Source organism: Nipponia nippon, unplaced genomic scaffold, assembly GCF_047370975.1.
Source record: "Nipponia nippon isolate SJK-2023a ecotype South Korea unplaced genomic scaffold, ASM4737097v1 scaffold_16, whole genome shotgun sequence".
NCBI lineage: Eukaryota > Metazoa > Chordata > Aves > Pelecaniformes > Threskiornithidae > Nipponia > Nipponia nippon.
The window spans coordinates 8,323,468-8,341,092 of record NW_028262332.1 but is presented as its reverse complement, the minus strand read 5'-3'; the positions used below and the strand labels follow the sequence as shown (position 1 = coordinate 8,341,092).

Below are 17,625 nucleotides of genomic sequence, written 5' to 3'. Positions count from 1 at the left end.
GCAGCAGCAGCCGAGCGGCGGCGCGGCCCGGCCCGGCGCTCCCTCACGCCCGCCCGCCCTTCCCGCCGCCCTCCCTCAGACCGAGGCCGGGCCCCGAGGCGCGCAGCAGCCGGCAGCACCCCCCAGCACCCCCCCCTCCCGCCGCCATGGGCCAGAACGATATCATGAGCACTGCTGAGGACTTCGCGGACCAGGTAGGTGCCGGCCCGCCTTCCCTCCTTCTCCTCCGGCCGGGCGGCCTTTGTCCGCTGGGCCGCTTCCTTGGGCACGGGGGCCGGCTGTGAGGGGGCGGCTCGGGGGGCCCCGCGCTGAGGAGGGGGGTTAGGCCGCCGCCCTGAGGGGCCCGGCTGGGCCGCAGGTGGGGATGGCGGCGGCCCGGCGCGGGGTCACCGCCTCGGGGCCTGTCCCCCCGGCGGGGCTGTGGGCATCCTCGGCCGCGCCGCCTCCGAGGGGAGCCTGGGGGCCCGGCCTCCCGCCGGGGTGGGGGCGGCCGGTGCAGGCCCCGCGGGAATGGCTGCCCCCTGCCTTCGTGCGAGCTCTGTGATTGCTCTCGGGCAGCCCGTACAGCGGAGCAGCCGAGTCCTCCTTGGGAGCTGGGCTTTTCCCTGGGAGCAAATAAATGGAAGGAGAGCAGGAGGCCGAGCTGCTCTCCTCTTCTTGCAAGCCGTCCAGGCTGGCAAATAGGGCGTAAAGGGCTGTGGGAAACCAGGGTGGGGTGATAGTGACAGGAAAGCAAAAATCTAAGCCCTGACTGATAACTGGAAGAGGCTTGCCAGCACCACGGTACTGTGCTTAGAATTAGAGCAAAAGGAAAGCAAATAAACTGATGCTGTCTTGTAATCCTCTTTACATTGTTTCAGTGGAGGCCCTTACAGATTTCTCTGTTAAGTACAAGTTTGTGATCTCTTGCTATATGTGAGTGCAGGAATATTTGGAGTGTAAGTAGTTGATTTGCTGGTGATGGTGTCAGAAAGATCTTCATTGTCATGGTGATTCATCTAATTGAAAATAAGAGGTACTATTTAATCATATGTAGCAAGTTCTCTGGAAAATCTGATTCTGCCTGGTTCTACAACTCTGCCTATTGAAGCAGTGTGAGTTGTGTGGTGCACGATAACACATCACGGCTCTGAGGGGGCTGTGCTGCTTCTGTGTCTTTAACCGAGTTTCACTGGGAAAACCTGTTCTGCACTTCCTCCCCACCCCCAGATGGAAGAGTCGTTTTAGAGACAGCGCTTCTTATGGTGTGTGGAGTATTCAATTTAAGGGGTGTCTGGATCATCTTCATCATGTTTACCTTGTCCTCTCCTTTTAGAGGAGAAAGTAAACTATCGCTATAGTCTTTAAATTATTTGCCAAAATTTACAACACTTGTCCTGACCTTTTTATAACACCTCTCTATTCCTGTGTGTCTATTTCTAGATGTCTTTAACGCCCTTTTTTTCATACTACTGAAAGCTCTTTTGTCCATCTAAAATGCAGTTTGCTTCCTCCTGAAATGAATTTTAAATGGCACAACTTTATTTGTGCTGGGCCACGTTCTATTTAAAGATGAGTCTTTCCTTTAGCTGCAGAATTTGGAGTGTTTGCATATGCTTACCCATCAGATTGCAAAACAATTTTTATGGCTTTCCAAGTAACTAACTCCTTTGATAATTCTGCCTCCAAATAGCTGCCTCGTAGCTCAATTGATTCAGTACTGTGTATGCTGGTAAAAATCCATATCACACCAGTGCCGGAGTGGAGAGATTTATTAAACAATAACGTTTGGTATATATTGCGAAGTTAACACTTTGCATTATGGAAGGTGTTAGTTCATCTTGGATTAAAAAAGTACTTGGAACATTCGGACTGAAGTTATGTTGAAATTTCCCTTGATGGAGGCGGAGGTAGTGAAGCTGGACAATGGCTGTTCTGGGAGCTGAATGCATTCTCAGTGATATCCTTGCTTTCTCCATGCCCTGTACTAGTGCTCAAGAGCTAATGAGCCTTAATTTCTGTAGCATAAAAGCCCTGTGGGAAATGGTACAGCTACTTCCATGGCTTATCAGTAAATCCTGAATGTCTCTTACAAAAGCAAGAATAATCTGTTCCTTACATTCAAACACTAAAGCTTAACTTTTCTCAAATACTGTAATTTCCCTTCGAGTTAGCAAATTATGCCTTAGATGTCAAGATACTCAGTAGTAACAAGCGGCTCTTAATCCAGAGGTGAACTAGTGCACTGAAGGCATGGTCTTACAAGGCAGCTAAGCTTGCCTGACAGCTAGCTATCAGTGAAAGGGGTTGCCCTACTTCTCCCAAGGCTATGTTCCCCTTTTCTGTCACACTAGCACTGAGCTGGCAGGAGGAAAAATTGAGTTGACTTTTTCTGTTCGTTCCAATTATCTCTTTGTTTAGGTCAAGTGAGCACCGATGCTGGTGGTGGGATCACTTGTGATGAGAACGAGCCACTAGTTTAGCTTGGCTGTAACATGAGTTTGTAGCCTGCAGATGCGCAGCATGGCTGGCGAGCTGTTCTGCTCTGGGCTGTTAGCAGCTTCCAAGGACTGCAATGGAGGAGATGGCTACTCGGTCGGTGTTGGGGGGTGGTCGTCCCGTTGATTTCAGAGAAGGCAACTTACTAGATACTGGGGAGGCCAGGAAAAGCTATTAAGGGTTCTTAAAATCTAGGTGATACACAGTGCAAGGAAATCAGGATCTTGGTTCAGAACGATGCCCAGCTACAGGCTTTATGGGTTGGTTTGTTTTTAAGCCCCATAACACCAGCCTGATGTTATTAATTAAATAATTTACATACTCAAAAGCTAAGCCCTTTTTGAGTAATACTTGTTGTAATATTACATGCTAAGCCCTTCATTGCAGTCACCATGTACTGCTGACATCGTAGTGAAAATAGCTGTGTCTGGGGCCTGTACTGATTGTTCAGGGTTATAGAACTGGTTGTCTGTCCTCCGAGATCTGCTCCCTCTTATGAGGATTGAAAGCAACTTTTCTGGTGTCTGTAATAATCTTTAGGAATGTGGGTGCCTGGTATTTCTGCCATTCTGAAAAAAAAAATATGGGCAAAGATGCAAGGAGACTATTGAGTCATTGTACTGCAGTGAAAGGACTCCAAGGGAGAACTGGACTCTGGAGGTTTTATTTAATTTTCCAACATAAATGCTGATGCACGTTGTTCAGCTAATTCTAACATCTCTATATCCTATTTTGCAGAAAACAGAAGGGAGAAGAAAACATTTAATTGTCAGTCTGAACTTTTTTGTGTTTTATATTAAACTGAATTTGGAAACTCTCTCGGTAATGTAGTCATGTCAGTGCACTGATCCTTTATTGTTATAAGCCAAATAGCTTATTCTGGTTGGGCTGGGAAAGAATCTTCCCATGAAGAGAGACAGCAAAAAGTAATACATGACTAATCAAATCTTTAAAATGGCATTTATTAATAAATAGCCTTTTGGGAAAGGGAATTGGTATAAAGCACACTTTAGGAGTGAAAAGCATTGTCATGAGAAATTTCCCTGCAATTAAAAACCTGATTAAGACCGCTGGCAATGTTCTAGTGGTCAAAGCTCTCTTCTTGCTTTTTGAAATAAGCAGGAAAGCCTCTGTTCCCAGTTTTCACAAATAACTTGCAGTCATTGATTAGCCCAATGTGATGGGTGGTGCTGTCCTTGTGATTATTAGGTGGGATCTCCTTAAGTGGATATACATAGGTTGGTGAAAGGAAGTGATTTTTTTTTCTCTCTGCCAGAAGATTGAGCATCCTATTCCAGAAAAGATCACTGGTGTCCCAGGCTGCTAGAAGTCTCTGTCCTCCCAGAAGAAAGCAATCCCTTAAATGAATACAAGCTAGATATTTGGAATATGCTTTTATCAAAAGCTCTAGACTAATAATGCTGTGCAGCCCACAGGAGGGCTTTCTGTGTAGATTAGCAGACTGCTGTTCAACATCACCATGATCATAACTTCCCTGATCCAGGAACACACAGAATATACCTAGGTGACACAAAAATTCCCAACTCCTGGCTGTGTATTGGTCTTAAAATACCTGTAATTATGGTATGGTATGTACGCTTTTAACAAAATGGACTGGATTTGTAACAAATTTGAGACTGTTGGAGGTGGGATGCAGTTTGGGAAGCATGGTAAGAGTCAAAACAGAATCACTTTGTTACCTCTCTTTGGGCAGGCCTCTTTATGGGTTTGAATATTTCAAGCCTCCTTTTGAAAAATGGGTTTTGAGCAGAGATTTGATTTAGGGATCCCTGGATCCTGTTGTGCATCTTTGTTTGTTGAGTAAAGAGGAGCATTTAAATCTATCTTTGCCTTTCTAATCCTGTTAGAGGGGGAAGTGGCAATACAAAGCCCCTCTGGTGTATGTTAGTGACTTGGCCACCAACACAGAACCAGCTGTTCTTCTTTAAAATAGTTTTACTTTAGCATTTTGTTGTCTTTTCTCAAGATGTATTGCCTCTTGCAAGGAGGCAGTATGTGCTAAGAACAGTTGATGCGAAGCCTGTAGCAGAATAAGCCATCCAATTACTTCATGTCATGAGTTTAACACTGCCACCTCCATCAATCTCGGCAGATTTGTTTTGTCTTACGTCTATTGTGCTTAGTGGAGTGCGCGTTTCAAGTCCCATGTCTTAGTTGGATGTGTTTATTGCTGCAGCTACCAAGTTTCCCATATGTGCTGCTTTTATCAATGTGAATCATAAAGGAAGTAGGAAGTGGTCTCGGGGTGCAGCGTTTGGGCCACATGTTGCTAGTGATGTGTAGGGACAACACCAGGGTGTCTGGTACTATTAGTTCAGTCCCACTTCTAGAGATCTCCTGTTTCTTATAAGTTACTCTGCCCTTAGTTAAATTACTTGGGTGATTTATTCTCAAATCCTCTAATCATAACAGGTAACAGACATCAAGTGATTTTATGTTCTCTTCTTGTGGTTATCATGTAACTGTGTTCTTCCTTTCTCTTTGGATCTCCATGGCTAGTTGTTCTTTGGCTTGGGTTTTTGTTCATACAGTCTTTCTGAAGCTTTTTTTACTTCAAGCTTGCTGTGTACTGGGGTTTCGACTTGTGTGTAGCTAAGTAAATGCAGCTACGTGAGTTACGGATGTCCAGAGATGATGTGTGTCATAAGGTTGTTTACACTGCAGCTGCCTTAGGCTTCAGTCTTTCTGACTTGTCTTAAGCTGATTGGATGCACTCACTCATGTTTAATAGGTAGCGTTAAATTCTCTCCGTATGTCACGAGAACAGGTAAATGTTAAATGCCTTCTTGGCTTCTTCACCTGGACTGTTGGCAGTTGTTTGGTTTCAGGGAAGGGGAACATGAGATCGGCTCACATGACCCATTTCAAAACAACAAAGATGAGCCCTGGAGGCAGGTATAGTCTCTAATGTTTGCTGCTTTTTTCAGCCTTTCCACAGCAGTGGTTTTTTCTTTTCCTACAGATGCCCAGCACTTGTGCTCTTTCATTTCCTTCTAGACCAAAGTTGCCTGTTCTGTGTCTTGACAAGGCAGACTTACTTTACAAACCACTTTTGGTTTTGTACTATTTCCAGAACAACTTCATCCTCAGTATTCCTCAGCAAGTTTGCTTAAACACACAGTTAAATCCAGGAGGGAAGAAAGCTGTAAACCAAGATGTGTGTCTCATTTAGTGACAAAGATCACAAATTTTCTTCTGACTCATTCATCCAACTGTTGACATGGCTTAAAAAAGCCTGAAGTGGCAGCCCTGAGTCAGAGTACAGCTGCACTTAAAATGCATTTGATTGACTTGAATCTTGACCCTTAGACTCTGGATGCATGCAAGTACAACTAGTGTAGTTTGTTCCAATAGTAACTGTTTAATTAACTATTAAGCATGTTTGCTGGATTTTTTTTTTCTTGTGATAATCTTCAGTTACACAGTAAGCAAGGCTTTTCATTTGCATAGGATTTGGAACAGCCTTTAGTATTTACTGATTACTGTGGCAAGAATAAACTTTCAGGAATGGCTTTAGTCTCCTTTCTCTACACTCCTATATATACTGACAGCATGCAATGCTACCAGAACTTTAAAAAAAGATTCTGCCCAGAAAGAAACCCATCAGCTGTATTGTCTAACCTGAAGTCAGTGTAAATACTGAATTATGAAAGAAAAGGTTTGTGTGCCTTTTCTGTCCATTTTTATAATATAGTTCAATGCTGTCTGGAAGACACCTATAGACATGTGGGTTCCCCCACCCTTTTTCATGCTTGAAGTATTCTAATATTGCATAAACTGTGTGAATCAATGTGCCTTACAACACGTCGAACTTTGTGTGGGATACTGGGGTTTTGTTAAAAGGCTCCTCCTCCTAGTTCTAATGCAGGGATCTCTGCGGAGTCTGGCAATTCTGCGTGAAGGCTCGTGGCATAGGCATCTACTTTCACAAGTGTCCACCTGCCCAAACTGCTCCTGTCGCCTGAAGGTAGAAACCTGCTGGATAATCTTGTAGTTAGTTTTAGATTAAATTTACATTTGATTCTTACTAGATTGTGCTTACTCAAACAGTAGCATACACTGACTCCAAATGTGTCCTGGTGATCTGGCAAAGCTGAACCTGTGCAAGAAATGGGCCAGCCGGGTGCTAGCTTGCATTGAGTGACAATGCAAATCCTAGTGGAAGTCTCCATTAAGTAATAACCAGTGCTGCTTAGGAAACTGGGTGACAGTTAAGTGCTTGTCACAATCTAGAGGCAGTAAGTTTTCCTGTGCACCTCACAGTCCTATAGAGCACACTAGTCTAGACCCTCCTTGGTCATTTGGTATTTGTGCCTTTATAATTATTGTAATTGTAGAGCAAGCTAACCAGGGAGTTTCCAGGATGAAGGGGTATGTGGGCCCAGATACATCTTGCATTCCCAAGAGCTAAGGCTCAGCATCTGTTGCGTGATGATATAATTTCCTTTTAACTACCACACTGCATTGTATATATAAATGCCTATTTTCTTTCTGCAGAGGATGCTTTTTTTTAATGGAAGTAGAAACTGTGTATACATGCAGAGAGGGTGCAATTCATGCAATGGCTATGCTGATCCAACAGCTGCTGCTGCTCCACAAGTACACGTGCTTTGCACTGTTGCTTTTCTGAGCTGTTAGAGGGAACTAGCTTGGCAGAAAGCTTATTAAAGTTGTTTAATTTGTACAGAATTAGTCTTCTGTCAGCCTGATTCCCTGAATCAGTTTGTTACAGGGTGTTGAGTGCCTGAGCGTGTGGGTGGGAGTAGGATTGCCCTTTCAGCTCCTGGCTATCTGATAGTTGAGCTGTAACATGAAACCCTGAGATAGACAAACTAAAACCAAGGTCAGCCTTCCTTCATCTAGTAAGAGCTCCATCAAAACACAGTTCTTATTGCATAGAAAGGGGCTGCTGGAGTCTGCTTTTCTCCCAGTCCTTGGAGTCCAAAATGCTCTTCGGGTGGAGCATGACAACAGGTTTTGCCACTGCTCCCAAGTGTTCACAAACTGGAGTGGAGAAGAATTTCATTAAATCCAAGTCCCAAGTATGTGTTTCTCTAGATGTTGATGACCCTGTGTGCATGGGAACTGCTGACCTCAGAGGCTGTGGAGTGCACGGATCTGTTATGCCTTGAGTATCACCTTGCCTTCCTTCCCTGCTAACGATGCTGTCTGCCCATGCAGTTCCTGAGGGTGACGAAGCAGTACCTCCCTCACGTGGCCCGCCTGTGCCTGATCAGCACCTTCCTGGAGGATGGCATCCGCATGTGGTTCCAGTGGAGTGAACAGAGGGATTACATTGATGGCACATGGAACTGTGGCTATTTCCTGGCCTCCATCTTTGTGTTCATAAATCTCTTCGGACAGCTGAGTAAGTGGCTCTAAGGCTGTTAAGGTGGATGCCAGAGCACTCCAGTGTGTCTGCCACCCTGGCTCATGTAAGCACTGTGAATCATGTAAGCATGGGACGCCTCACTGATTTCTTAATAGCCACTGACAGCTTAGACCTGATAATACTACATGGGCTGAATGAAAAGAACTCTTAATTGACCTGCTTCAGCCTTTCCTGGAAGAAGTCTTAGAATTTATTGTGACACGCTATCTCTGAGTCAGAGATGCCAAGAATCCATTAGGACAATCTGTTTTCAATTCTGTACGCGGATCTATAAACACATACCACGCACCCTGAATTCTCTAAACGAAATACTCATATTTTCTTAAACAGGGCAGTGTTAAGACTTTCTCAGCCTGCCAGTTTTATGGGTATTAATCTCAATGGCAAAGTCTTATCCTGCAGTTGGTACACTTAAGCCTGAGAGAGGTGCTTCTGTCAGGCTTTCAAAGCCCAGGAATCAAAATAATCCCAGCAGCAGAGCTTCTCTGTGTGCTAGGTGGACTTAGGGTATCAGAAATGGAGAGAAGTAAAATTCTTTTGTTATGTTCTTGATTGCTCTGCCAATTTCTTGCCTTGTGTCTGGGTTTTTTTACCCTCATATTTTTGTGTAGAGAGTCAGCTTAATTTAATGTAGGTACCAGTCAAAGTGGCAAAGGCTGTCAGTGCTTGAAGAAGGATATAAAACAAAAAGCTTTCAAGGCAAAGTAGTGCAGCATGTTTGCCCGAACAGTTATCTCATTTAAAAAAAAAAAATCCATTATGAGTTGAGGGTTTTTTTTAACTTCTTTTAATGCTTTAACACTGATAGCTGCTGTACAGTGCTGTGTGTTGGGGACTGTGTTCAGCATGTGCTTACCCTTTGTAAAATAAGATACTTCTGGAATTATAAAATATTTTAAAATGCACTAAAACTTCTTGGTTCTCAAACTGATTTGTGCTGGTGTGCCATTAAAATTTCCTGCCTGATGTTCTCCATGGCACAGTTGAAAGAAATTGGAGTCTGCTCAGTTCAAAACAAGCTACCATTCCTGCAGCATCTTTTCCTGTGCAAGGTAGAAGTGTAACTGTGTTCAATTTCCCCAACTCAGGCGGCTGTATCCTGGTGCTGAGTAGGAACTTTGTGCAATATGCCTGCTTTGGACTGTTTGGAATTATAGCATTACAGGTAGGAGGCTTAAGTCTTCAGCCTTTCTAAACCGTATCTTTCAAATCTTCTCTTAGCCCCAGTACTACCAATATCTATAAATACAACTCGCAACCCTGGAATTTTTCTCCACCCTGGCCTAGCGCCAGTCCTCAATGGCATTGAACTGTTTTGCTGCTTCTGTTCTTCTGATGCCCCCCATAATCCTTGCCTGTAATTGCAATTAGTCAGCTGGAGATGTTGCTTCAATACTTGACCAATTTAGCAGAAGTAACTTGCCGTTTACCTGTATGTCAGTAACGTACCAAATGTGGAACTTGCAGTTGCTTTGGCCTTCAGCACACAGCTCTTAAAAAGGACTGTCCCATCACAAAGGATCCTAGCTAGTAGCATCCTTCCTATTCAAAACCAGTGAATCTTTGTGGGGGCTAAAGCACAAGTCAAATTCTGGCTTCTGTTCCCTGTTTTACACTGACTCATCGGACCACATTGATGTAACCTACCTTGTTTCCTTCAGTATAATATACTTCTAATTGACTCCTGCTGTGGATAGTACAGGCTTAAGATTATAACGTGAATTCAGAACATCAGTGTAATTTATATGGTGTTTTAACCTGTTTGCTTCTTTGCCTAGACTATTGCATACAGCATTCTCTGGGACCTGAAGTTCTTGATGAGGTATGTCTACCTCTTAAAGCTTTTATCAAAACAGAATGAAAACTGTTGTCTGTCACTGCCACTTTCTGTCAGAGATGATCTTTGTACATAGTATTGACTAGAAAGATTTTATAACTGATGCATTTACATTAAACAAGAAATGACAGCACTTAAAAAAATACCTGTGCAGTCTGTGTTAAACCATAGACAGCAGGCTCAGTGCTGTAGAAAGACTAATCCTAACCCGCTAGGATCTAAGTGTTTCTGCTGTGAACCTGCTTGCTGCGAGCTCACAAACAGCTGTCTAGACTGGATCAGTGAGCTGCTGTTATTTCCTAAATGGGTAAAATGGCAACTGTTATGCATGACTGAAGCCATTTTCCAAGAAAACTAAAGAATGTAGATATTAGAGTGGTTTCTGGGATTTTGAATCTCTTAACACATTCACTAAGTAGAAGACAGGGTTCTTAAACGTGAGCTTTCTTGTCAAATCCTGAGTGATGGCTGTCTTACCTTTTCACCCCTTTCCTCTGAGGGCAGGGCAGGGCAGGGGGCAGCAGGAGAACTATACTCTGGGCTTACTACAACCCTGTAAATGTGTAACTTCTTCTAGCAGCACTGCTGTTCTGTTTTCTCAAAGCAACCTCTGAACTACTTTAGCATATGTGGCTAAACCTGAGGTACCAAATAACTTCAACACAACTAAATTCACGTTGTAACAGATGCTAAGCAACTGTGCCTGAGCTGTGGGTGCTGGACTTCTCTGGCAGGCTGTACGTGGCTACACGGGCTTGTGTAAATCGTTGTTGTGTACAGTGCTGCTGTTTCAGCTGTGAAGTCTAATGCAGACACGCATCGCAAGGTGCAGAGTAGGTCACTCCTCACGAGCATGCAGATTCTTACTGAGTTGAAACTGTCAGCTTGCACTGATGCATAGGTTTAATAAACTGCTTTTTTTCCCCATTTCTGTCTTTCTGTAGGAACCTTGCCCTTGGGGGAGGCTTGCTGCTGCTTTTGGCGGAGTCGCGCTCAGAGGGGAAGAGCATGTTCGCTGGTGTCCCTACCATGCGGGAAAGCTCTCCCAAGCAGTACATGCAGCTGGGGGGCCGTGTGCTGCTGGTCCTCATGTTCATGACACTGCTACACTTTGATATGAACTTCTTTTCTGTAAGTATCTGAGCCTAAAAGTATGAGTCAAGGAACTAGAATGTAGTACCAACTTCCAGATTGGCTGCAGGACCTACTCAAGGCTTATCATTTAAGTCTATCTTTTAGTAGAATTAATATTTAGAGAAGTTATTAAATCATCTATGCCGTGACAATTTGGCCTGCTGAACTTATCCATTCTCTGTTCTGATGTTTCTGTATCAATTTTAAGACCCATATGTAAGCTTGTGGGTGTTTTTCCTTGCAGATTCTGCAGAACATTGTGGGCACAGCCCTGATTATCTTGGTGGCAATTGGCTTCAAGACTAAGCTGGCTGCCTTGACTCTAGTCATCTGGCTGTTTGGCATCAACATCTACTTCAATGCCTTCTGGACCGTCCCAGCCTACAAGCCCATGCACGACTTCCTCAAATACGATTTCTTCCAGACCATGTCTGTAATTGGAGGGCTCCTCCTCGTGGTTGCACTGGGCCCTGGTGGAGTCTCCATGGATGAGAAGAAAAAAGAGTGGTAACAGGAATAGCAACACTTCTTGGGACATAAAAGATATTAAGTCCAGAACTGATTCTCTATGGATTCAACAAAAACTGCCAGCATTTTACACGTACATGCCCCCTTCCTATTAAAGGCACAGATGTTTTGAATTTGATTTACAGTGGCACCAGTAATATAATAGATGAAATCCTATTTCTTCAAGGAATGTTGCCTAGGCTTATTCTAACTTCCTAGATTTGGAACTAACCCAAGGAACCTGCATTTTGCTGATGCTTCAGTGAGTTGCAGTACAACAGTTGCTGTCTTTAATGTCAGCAGTGTTTTAAAATTTGAAGTACTGTGAGCGGATACAGCTGTATCATTCAGTGTGCTGTTGGGGTCTGGCTATAACTAAAAAAGTGGATCCCCTTTCTTGCCCTCATCAAAACTCTTGTGCATAAGGAGTTCCATTGCTGGTTATAGCATTGCTTATCAAGGTGGAAAGCAGCATAAAAAAAAAATTCACTGTTATTTTGCTGCTCAGAGGCCTGTAATTCCATTTTGTTTAACAAGAGGGGAGGTCTTTCCTGCCCCCAAATAGAAGGCAAAAAGAAAACCCTGAACGTAGCTATACCCCCCTCTAGGTAAGAAGAGTGAGAGGGTTTTGTAACATGTCCCGCTTCTGCTCTTGAGGGGAACAAGGGAGAAGCCTGTATTGCTAATCAGGAATCCTGTATGGCTAATCAGATTTCAAGAAGGAAGGGGGGGGAAGATTCTCCTGAAGAGACAGAATGTTAGATTCTGTTTAAAATTCTGTGCCAAAAGAACTCTATTCAGCATTCTTTCCCCAAAGTTGCCCCTCCTGAATTCCCAAGAAGGGAATCAAGTTGTGCTGCAGGTTCCATAATAAAAGCTCCTTTCTGCTATTAACCAGCTGCCATCCATATATACCCCAAATTCATGTCTGAATTGCAGGTTATTGGTGAAGATGTCTTCAGAATTACAGAAACTCCCCTTTTGCCTGCACTCAGTACATGCAAGATGAGAGCAGTCAATCTTCTAATCTGTAGTCTTTGCTTCTTAGATTCACTTCTGTCAGTCTCCCAGCTGTACAAGTCCCAGTTGGCCACGCAGTGGAGGAGCTGGGGTGCTGAGCTCTCGAGTGCAGCCCCTTCTCTCTGCCATCTCGGACCATACCTGAGATGTGGAGGGAGGAAACGTGGAAGTCAGCTGCGTGCTGCCATAGCCCCGGTTCTCAACTCTGTATGCAAACGGTTATAGCTGAAGAATGCAAGTGCAAAGCCTGTGCAGTGAATAAGGAGCCAGGGATGTGACTTGCCTGTTCAGAGAGGAACTCCTCAGCATCACGGCGAGGAGAGAGGAAGGCCCCGTATTCACCTCAGTGCCACAACCTCTGTGCCATGAACATGCTTAGCGCTGCTCAGAGGAGGCCTTTTGTCCTCTGCTAGTCAGCTAGGTGAACCTGTTTCATTAGATCATGAAAGAATTCTAGAAAGCATGAGCCCTGCCAGCTTGCTGAGGTTACACTGATTCCTTGCACTGTTGTCTCCCTTGAGAAAGCTGCTCAGCTGTTTGTTCAAGGAGTGATTCAGCTGAACACCTCCAGCAGGAGCTGTTGACCAGGGTCTCCTGGTAAGGACACTAACCTGGACGGTTCAGTTTAACGGTTGCATTTTAGGAGAGAAAACTAGGCTGAAAAAAAACTGATGACGAATAGAAGAGCACTGTTGAATGCTAGACCAGTGATTTCATCTCAAGGGGAAAATAGCCTATGTAGTAGCAAGATGTGCTGCTGCCGAAGGGAACGCATTGGTATGTGGGGGTAGATGGGAGGGGAAGCCAGCATTTAAGTTCAGGTTACACAGGCGGCTTTCTTTTTAAATAGGTTTTGCAAGGGAAGTTTTCACCTCAAGTGTTCACTGTGCCTGTCTCTTCATAGCAAAATGAACTGGTCCTTCCAGTACGGATATGCAGCATGGGATGCTTTTGCTTGGTTTCACTGCAGGTCCTAGAATGGTTTTAGACTGCATCAAGGCAGCCATTCTCCGATATCTTAACTGCTGTTGATGTTCATAGTATTTATAAATGGAATGATAGAAACAACTCCTCTAAGTAGCCCTTAAGTTGGCTTTCTCAGCTTTTGTGTCCTGTCTAGGAGGACGGACTAGTCTGAAATACTGACCAGTTTCCTCTGTGAAAATCAAGTCCCCTTTCTGACCAAAGGCCCCAGAAAAGGAACTGGTACTGTCCCTTGCAGCAGAACCATTTCAGTACTAAAGGGGCAGAGTTAGGTGGAGGGCATTATAAGATATTTCTAGGCAGCGCAATATGCAGACTTACTAACTGTGAGTCCCGATGCGGAAGATTCTGGTTTCCTACATACACTGCTGTATTCATGCATCTCCCAAAAATAGGGTGACCTCTCCCCGTGGCTGAGAAGCTCTCACAAGCAGGATGTCAGCTATCAATTGGCTCTGCAAAGTGTTCTGGAATTCATTCTGAATATATTTTTGCTTTCTATGTGGAAAAAGAAATAAGTATAAATTCTCATTTTATGCTGTATTTTGTACCTTAGTTGTGTTTGAAAATGTTTTGATTTTTGGAAACAATCAAAATAAAACAATGGCATCTTTGTATCCACCTGGCGTGTGTGACTGGTGCCACTCTGCAGATGGGCTGCCTGGAAATGCTGGCTAGTGGCCCTGTGAGCTTTCTCTCCCACCTACTGAAAATCACTTTCCCATACAGAGGTCCGAGCTCCGGGCCGCCTGTACTTGGCTGCAGCAGTCATCCTTCCCGTGGTGGGGGTGGCTTGAGGCTGTTAGAGTACAACTTCATTCCACCCCACTGTTCCTCTCCCCAGCTGTAATGGTTAACTGGAATGGGCAAACACTCCAGGCAGTCTTGTGCACCCTCTGGAATTGTTACACAGCAGGCTTCAGGCCATGTATTTATCATAAAATTTATTTGCCGTTGGTTGCTTTCTTGAAGTTCTTGGGTTTTCGATGATGACTCTTGAATTTCTTCTTTAAAGGGCCCGACTGTTTCTGTAGAGAAAAAAAGTTAATCAGCTTATTTCCAAATCCCAAATCCAGCCCTGCCCAAGACAGCTTAAAGAGAAACCGAGTGTGGTTTCTCTCCTTTACCAGCAGAGACAGAACAGGCGCAGCCCTGGTCGCAGAGCCAGCCAGGTGTCTCCTTGCCCTGCCCTGCAAGTTCACGTTCCTTTCTCTGACGGGCACGTGGTTTCATGAGCTACAAACAGCAATGGTCTCCCTGTAGAAATGAGCCTGAACTTCATCCAGCCGTAACTTTCCAGTTTGATACAGTTATAAAGCATCCAGCCCCTCCCTCAGGGGCTGCCTTAGAGCGTTAAAGATTTATCTGTCTTTACGTACATAACATTTGCCTGCTTCCCAAACTGAGAAGCATCAGGGATGTCCTGCAAGGCAGGTCCTGGCCAGCTCCTCAACAGAGGCAGAAAAAGGGTCTAGAAGGACCCTGTGACTTCAAAAGGGTTTAATTAGCGTTCGTGTGTTTATGGGGAGGAAGACTACAGAACCCACAAGACGCTCTCCAGTCTCCCTGTTAAAGAGAGCGTGCAGCAGGATCCCATCAAAGGCGAGCTATTTATACAGGCAGGAACATCCCTAGTTAGAGCAGACAGGATAAACATTCACTGGTACTAATTCACACCTCGGGATGCGAGGCAGTGGCTGGCGCACGGGGAAAGCCCACTCTGAACAGCTTTGCACCTTCTGCTGGCTCTCAGACAGGAATAGATCAGACAAACACCTACGGGATGGGATCTCGGTTCTCCGCGGCAGCGTGACTCCCACCTTTCCCCTTTTGTTGCCAACTGCTCTGCTGACATCCATTCTTCCGCCGTCCTCTCCATTCGCGTCACCGTTCTGCTTGGCCCCCTCGTCCTCGCTGTCTGTTGCAAAGTCATCGCTGCCCTTTGTGGTTTGTGGAGCTGCGGGGCTTTTTTCTGGGAAGAGTGCGGCTAAAATACAAAGATTTAGCTCGGGATCAGTTCCCTGTGCAGACAGGCTCTGCCTTCCCCTAACTTTACTTTGAGGGCACCTTAAAGGTGATTTGCCAAGCTGCTCCCAGTCTCCGAGCAGATACGTGTCACTACTGAAATACCTGGGAAATAAACACATTTTTTATGTGTTTTATGAGGACCGTGCCTCTCGCCAGCCCCGTTCTGGGAACTGCTCAGCCCAGGCAGTTCTGTGTCCGCTCTCCTCCAGCGAGGCAGCGTCTCCAGATGAAGTCAGCAGGACGGCCTGACCAGCTCCCATCAGACGGGAGCACTTGCTGCAGAGAAACCTGCAGCAGCAGCAAATCCCAGTGGATCTTGTATTCCTCCCCTCACACCTTATGTGATCCAGCCCTGGTTATTACCTAGAGATAACTGCTATTTCTTATTTGGCAGTGGCAAGCTTTTCTGAAACCCAAGAACCCCCAACTGGATGGAAGTCATGTGCCGCTGGCACACAAGCAGCCAGGAGAAAGTGAGCCGACAAACTCCCTTCAGGACACAAGACGATACCAACGTTCTCACTCACGTGGGTACAGGTCACTCATGCTGTCGTCCGTCTCCTCTCCGTCCTCATCGCTGGACTTTGGCTCCCAGAATTCCTCTTTTCTGTAAGGCTGCCTGCTCCCGTTCGTTTGGTCGTCAGGGTGCTGCGTCCGCTGCTTCTTCTGTCGCAAGCAGGCAGGGACATACTCCACTCCTTCCTTCTGGCACTCCTCATCTACAGCGCGAGGGGCCGGGCAGCACTTAGCAAGGCTGCCCAGTCACCTTACTGCTTTTCATTTCCAACTCTAGCTTATATTAAATGCAACTCAAAAGCATGTCAAGCTCCAACTCTAATATACATTCATGTAATCTACAGCGATGCTATGGACCATGAAAGGTGGGAAAGGCGTTAATGCAGAGACTGTGCTGGGCGTGTGAACCACCCTCTCTGGGGGAGTTTTAGAACCGCTCCTCTCAAGTAAGGACGTTCCAAGGTATTTGCTAGAGGCCTATTGCTCCCTACGTCTGGCATCTTCCTTCCCAGCTGAGGAGCACACACAGCAACAGCAGTACATTACTGTCAGCCTAAAGAAAATGTATCCCCTTCTTTCATGTAGAGCTACTGGAATCTAAGCAGCTCAGGGAAAAAAAGTTGGCTGGTTGTACCTTCAGAAAAGCCACTTACATGTTTTTAGGGCCTTCCGATAGCGCTTCCCTTGGACATGACGCAGCACGTGCTCTGGCAACTTGTTGATGTGTCTGAGAGTGAGCTTGCAAAACAGCTGGTGGCTGACAGACACAGAAAGAAAGAAAGAGACAGCGACAGAGTTTAAGTGTGCTACTACTCAATAACTTCTCACTTATAAGCACTGTGCTCAAAGTTGATAAATACTTTATAAAGACTTCCCCAGTCTCCCAAAACCCATAAAGACTCAAGAACTTTGTAAAGGTTGACCACATTATGTCTGAATTTGAACAAAGTGTGAAGCATAACACACAAGAGGAAGAATACGTACAGATTCTTTGTGCTGGGCACTATATGGGGCTCAAACTTGCCATAGTCGAACTCTCTGGCTGTCTTTATCAGCCGCTGATACTTCTTGCCATTAGTATAAGCCTGCAGCTCTGACAGCCGACATGGCATCTCGTGGCCTGTCAGCCTGCATCTCACCTGAAGAAAAACGATGTCTGGTCAGGGAGGCCCAGGGGATCGCCCCAGGGCTGGCGAGGGCAGGAGAGACCCCAGGCTCCCACCAGCGTCCTCCTCCCCGGCCCTCCTCCGACTTCCACGGCGGGAGAGAAGCCTCCGGGCCAGGGAGCTCCCCGGGGCTGAGCCCAACTGCGGGTACCTTCCCGGCCTGCTGCCAGCCGGCCTTGTCCCCCCTCGGGGGACGCGGCCCCGGCCTCCCCTCACGACCCCCTCAGGGAGGCGCTCCCAGCCCCCCTCATGGCCGCGCTCCGGGGGCGGCCCCGGCCCTCGAGGCGCCCCCCCACCCCCACACGGCCCGGCTCCGGCTCCAGCCCCACCTTGCCCGGCTCCGCGAGGCTGAGGAGCGGGTGCTGCCGCAGGAAGAGCCGCTCCGCCTCGGGCAGCTCGGCCCCGGCCGCGCCGCCGACAGGCCCCGGCCCCGCCATAGAGAGGCGCCGCCAGAGAGGAGCTCGCCTCGACTTCCGGTGCCGGCCCCGCCGGGAAGCAGCCGGCACCATAGAGAGAGGAGGCTAGAGAGGAGCCTGCCCGCC

General features: G+C 46.2%; 2 protein-coding genes across 3 annotated transcripts; one reads left to right on the top strand and one right to left on the bottom strand.

Annotated features, from left to right (window-relative positions):
* The first annotated feature begins 41 nt into the window (after positions 1 to 41).
* Positions 42 to 15,933, top strand: SURF4 (surfeit 4). Of its 2 annotated transcripts, XM_087752689.1 has the most exons (7): positions 42 to 194; positions 7,681 to 7,867; positions 8,980 to 9,056; positions 9,670 to 9,713; positions 10,673 to 10,859; positions 11,107 to 11,369; positions 15,796 to 15,933. In XM_087752689.1, the coding sequence occupies exons 1-7, from the start codon at positions 147 to 149 to the stop codon at positions 15,809 to 15,811; spliced, it is 822 nt and encodes a 273-aa protein (XP_087608815.1). In that variant the 5' UTR covers positions 42 to 146; the 3' UTR covers positions 15,812 to 15,933. The 2 variants fall into 2 exon arrangements, with proteins under 2 accessions (XP_087608815.1, XP_087608816.1); XM_087752690.1 differs by lacking the exon at positions 15,796 to 15,933 and having other exon boundaries at positions 43 to 194; positions 11,107 to 13,994.
* Positions 14,303 to 17,616, bottom strand: SURF2 (surfeit 2). Its single transcript, XM_087752688.1, has 6 exons — positions 17,413 to 17,616; positions 16,902 to 17,056; positions 16,571 to 16,674; positions 15,929 to 16,120; positions 15,194 to 15,360; positions 14,303 to 14,401 (listed from the first exon to the last, which is right to left on the bottom strand). The coding sequence occupies exons 1-6, from the start codon at positions 17,590 to 17,592 to the stop codon at positions 14,318 to 14,320; spliced, it is 882 nt and encodes a 293-aa protein (XP_087608814.1). The 5' UTR covers positions 17,593 to 17,616; the 3' UTR covers positions 14,303 to 14,317.
* Positions 17,617 to 17,625: the final 9 nt, after the last annotated feature.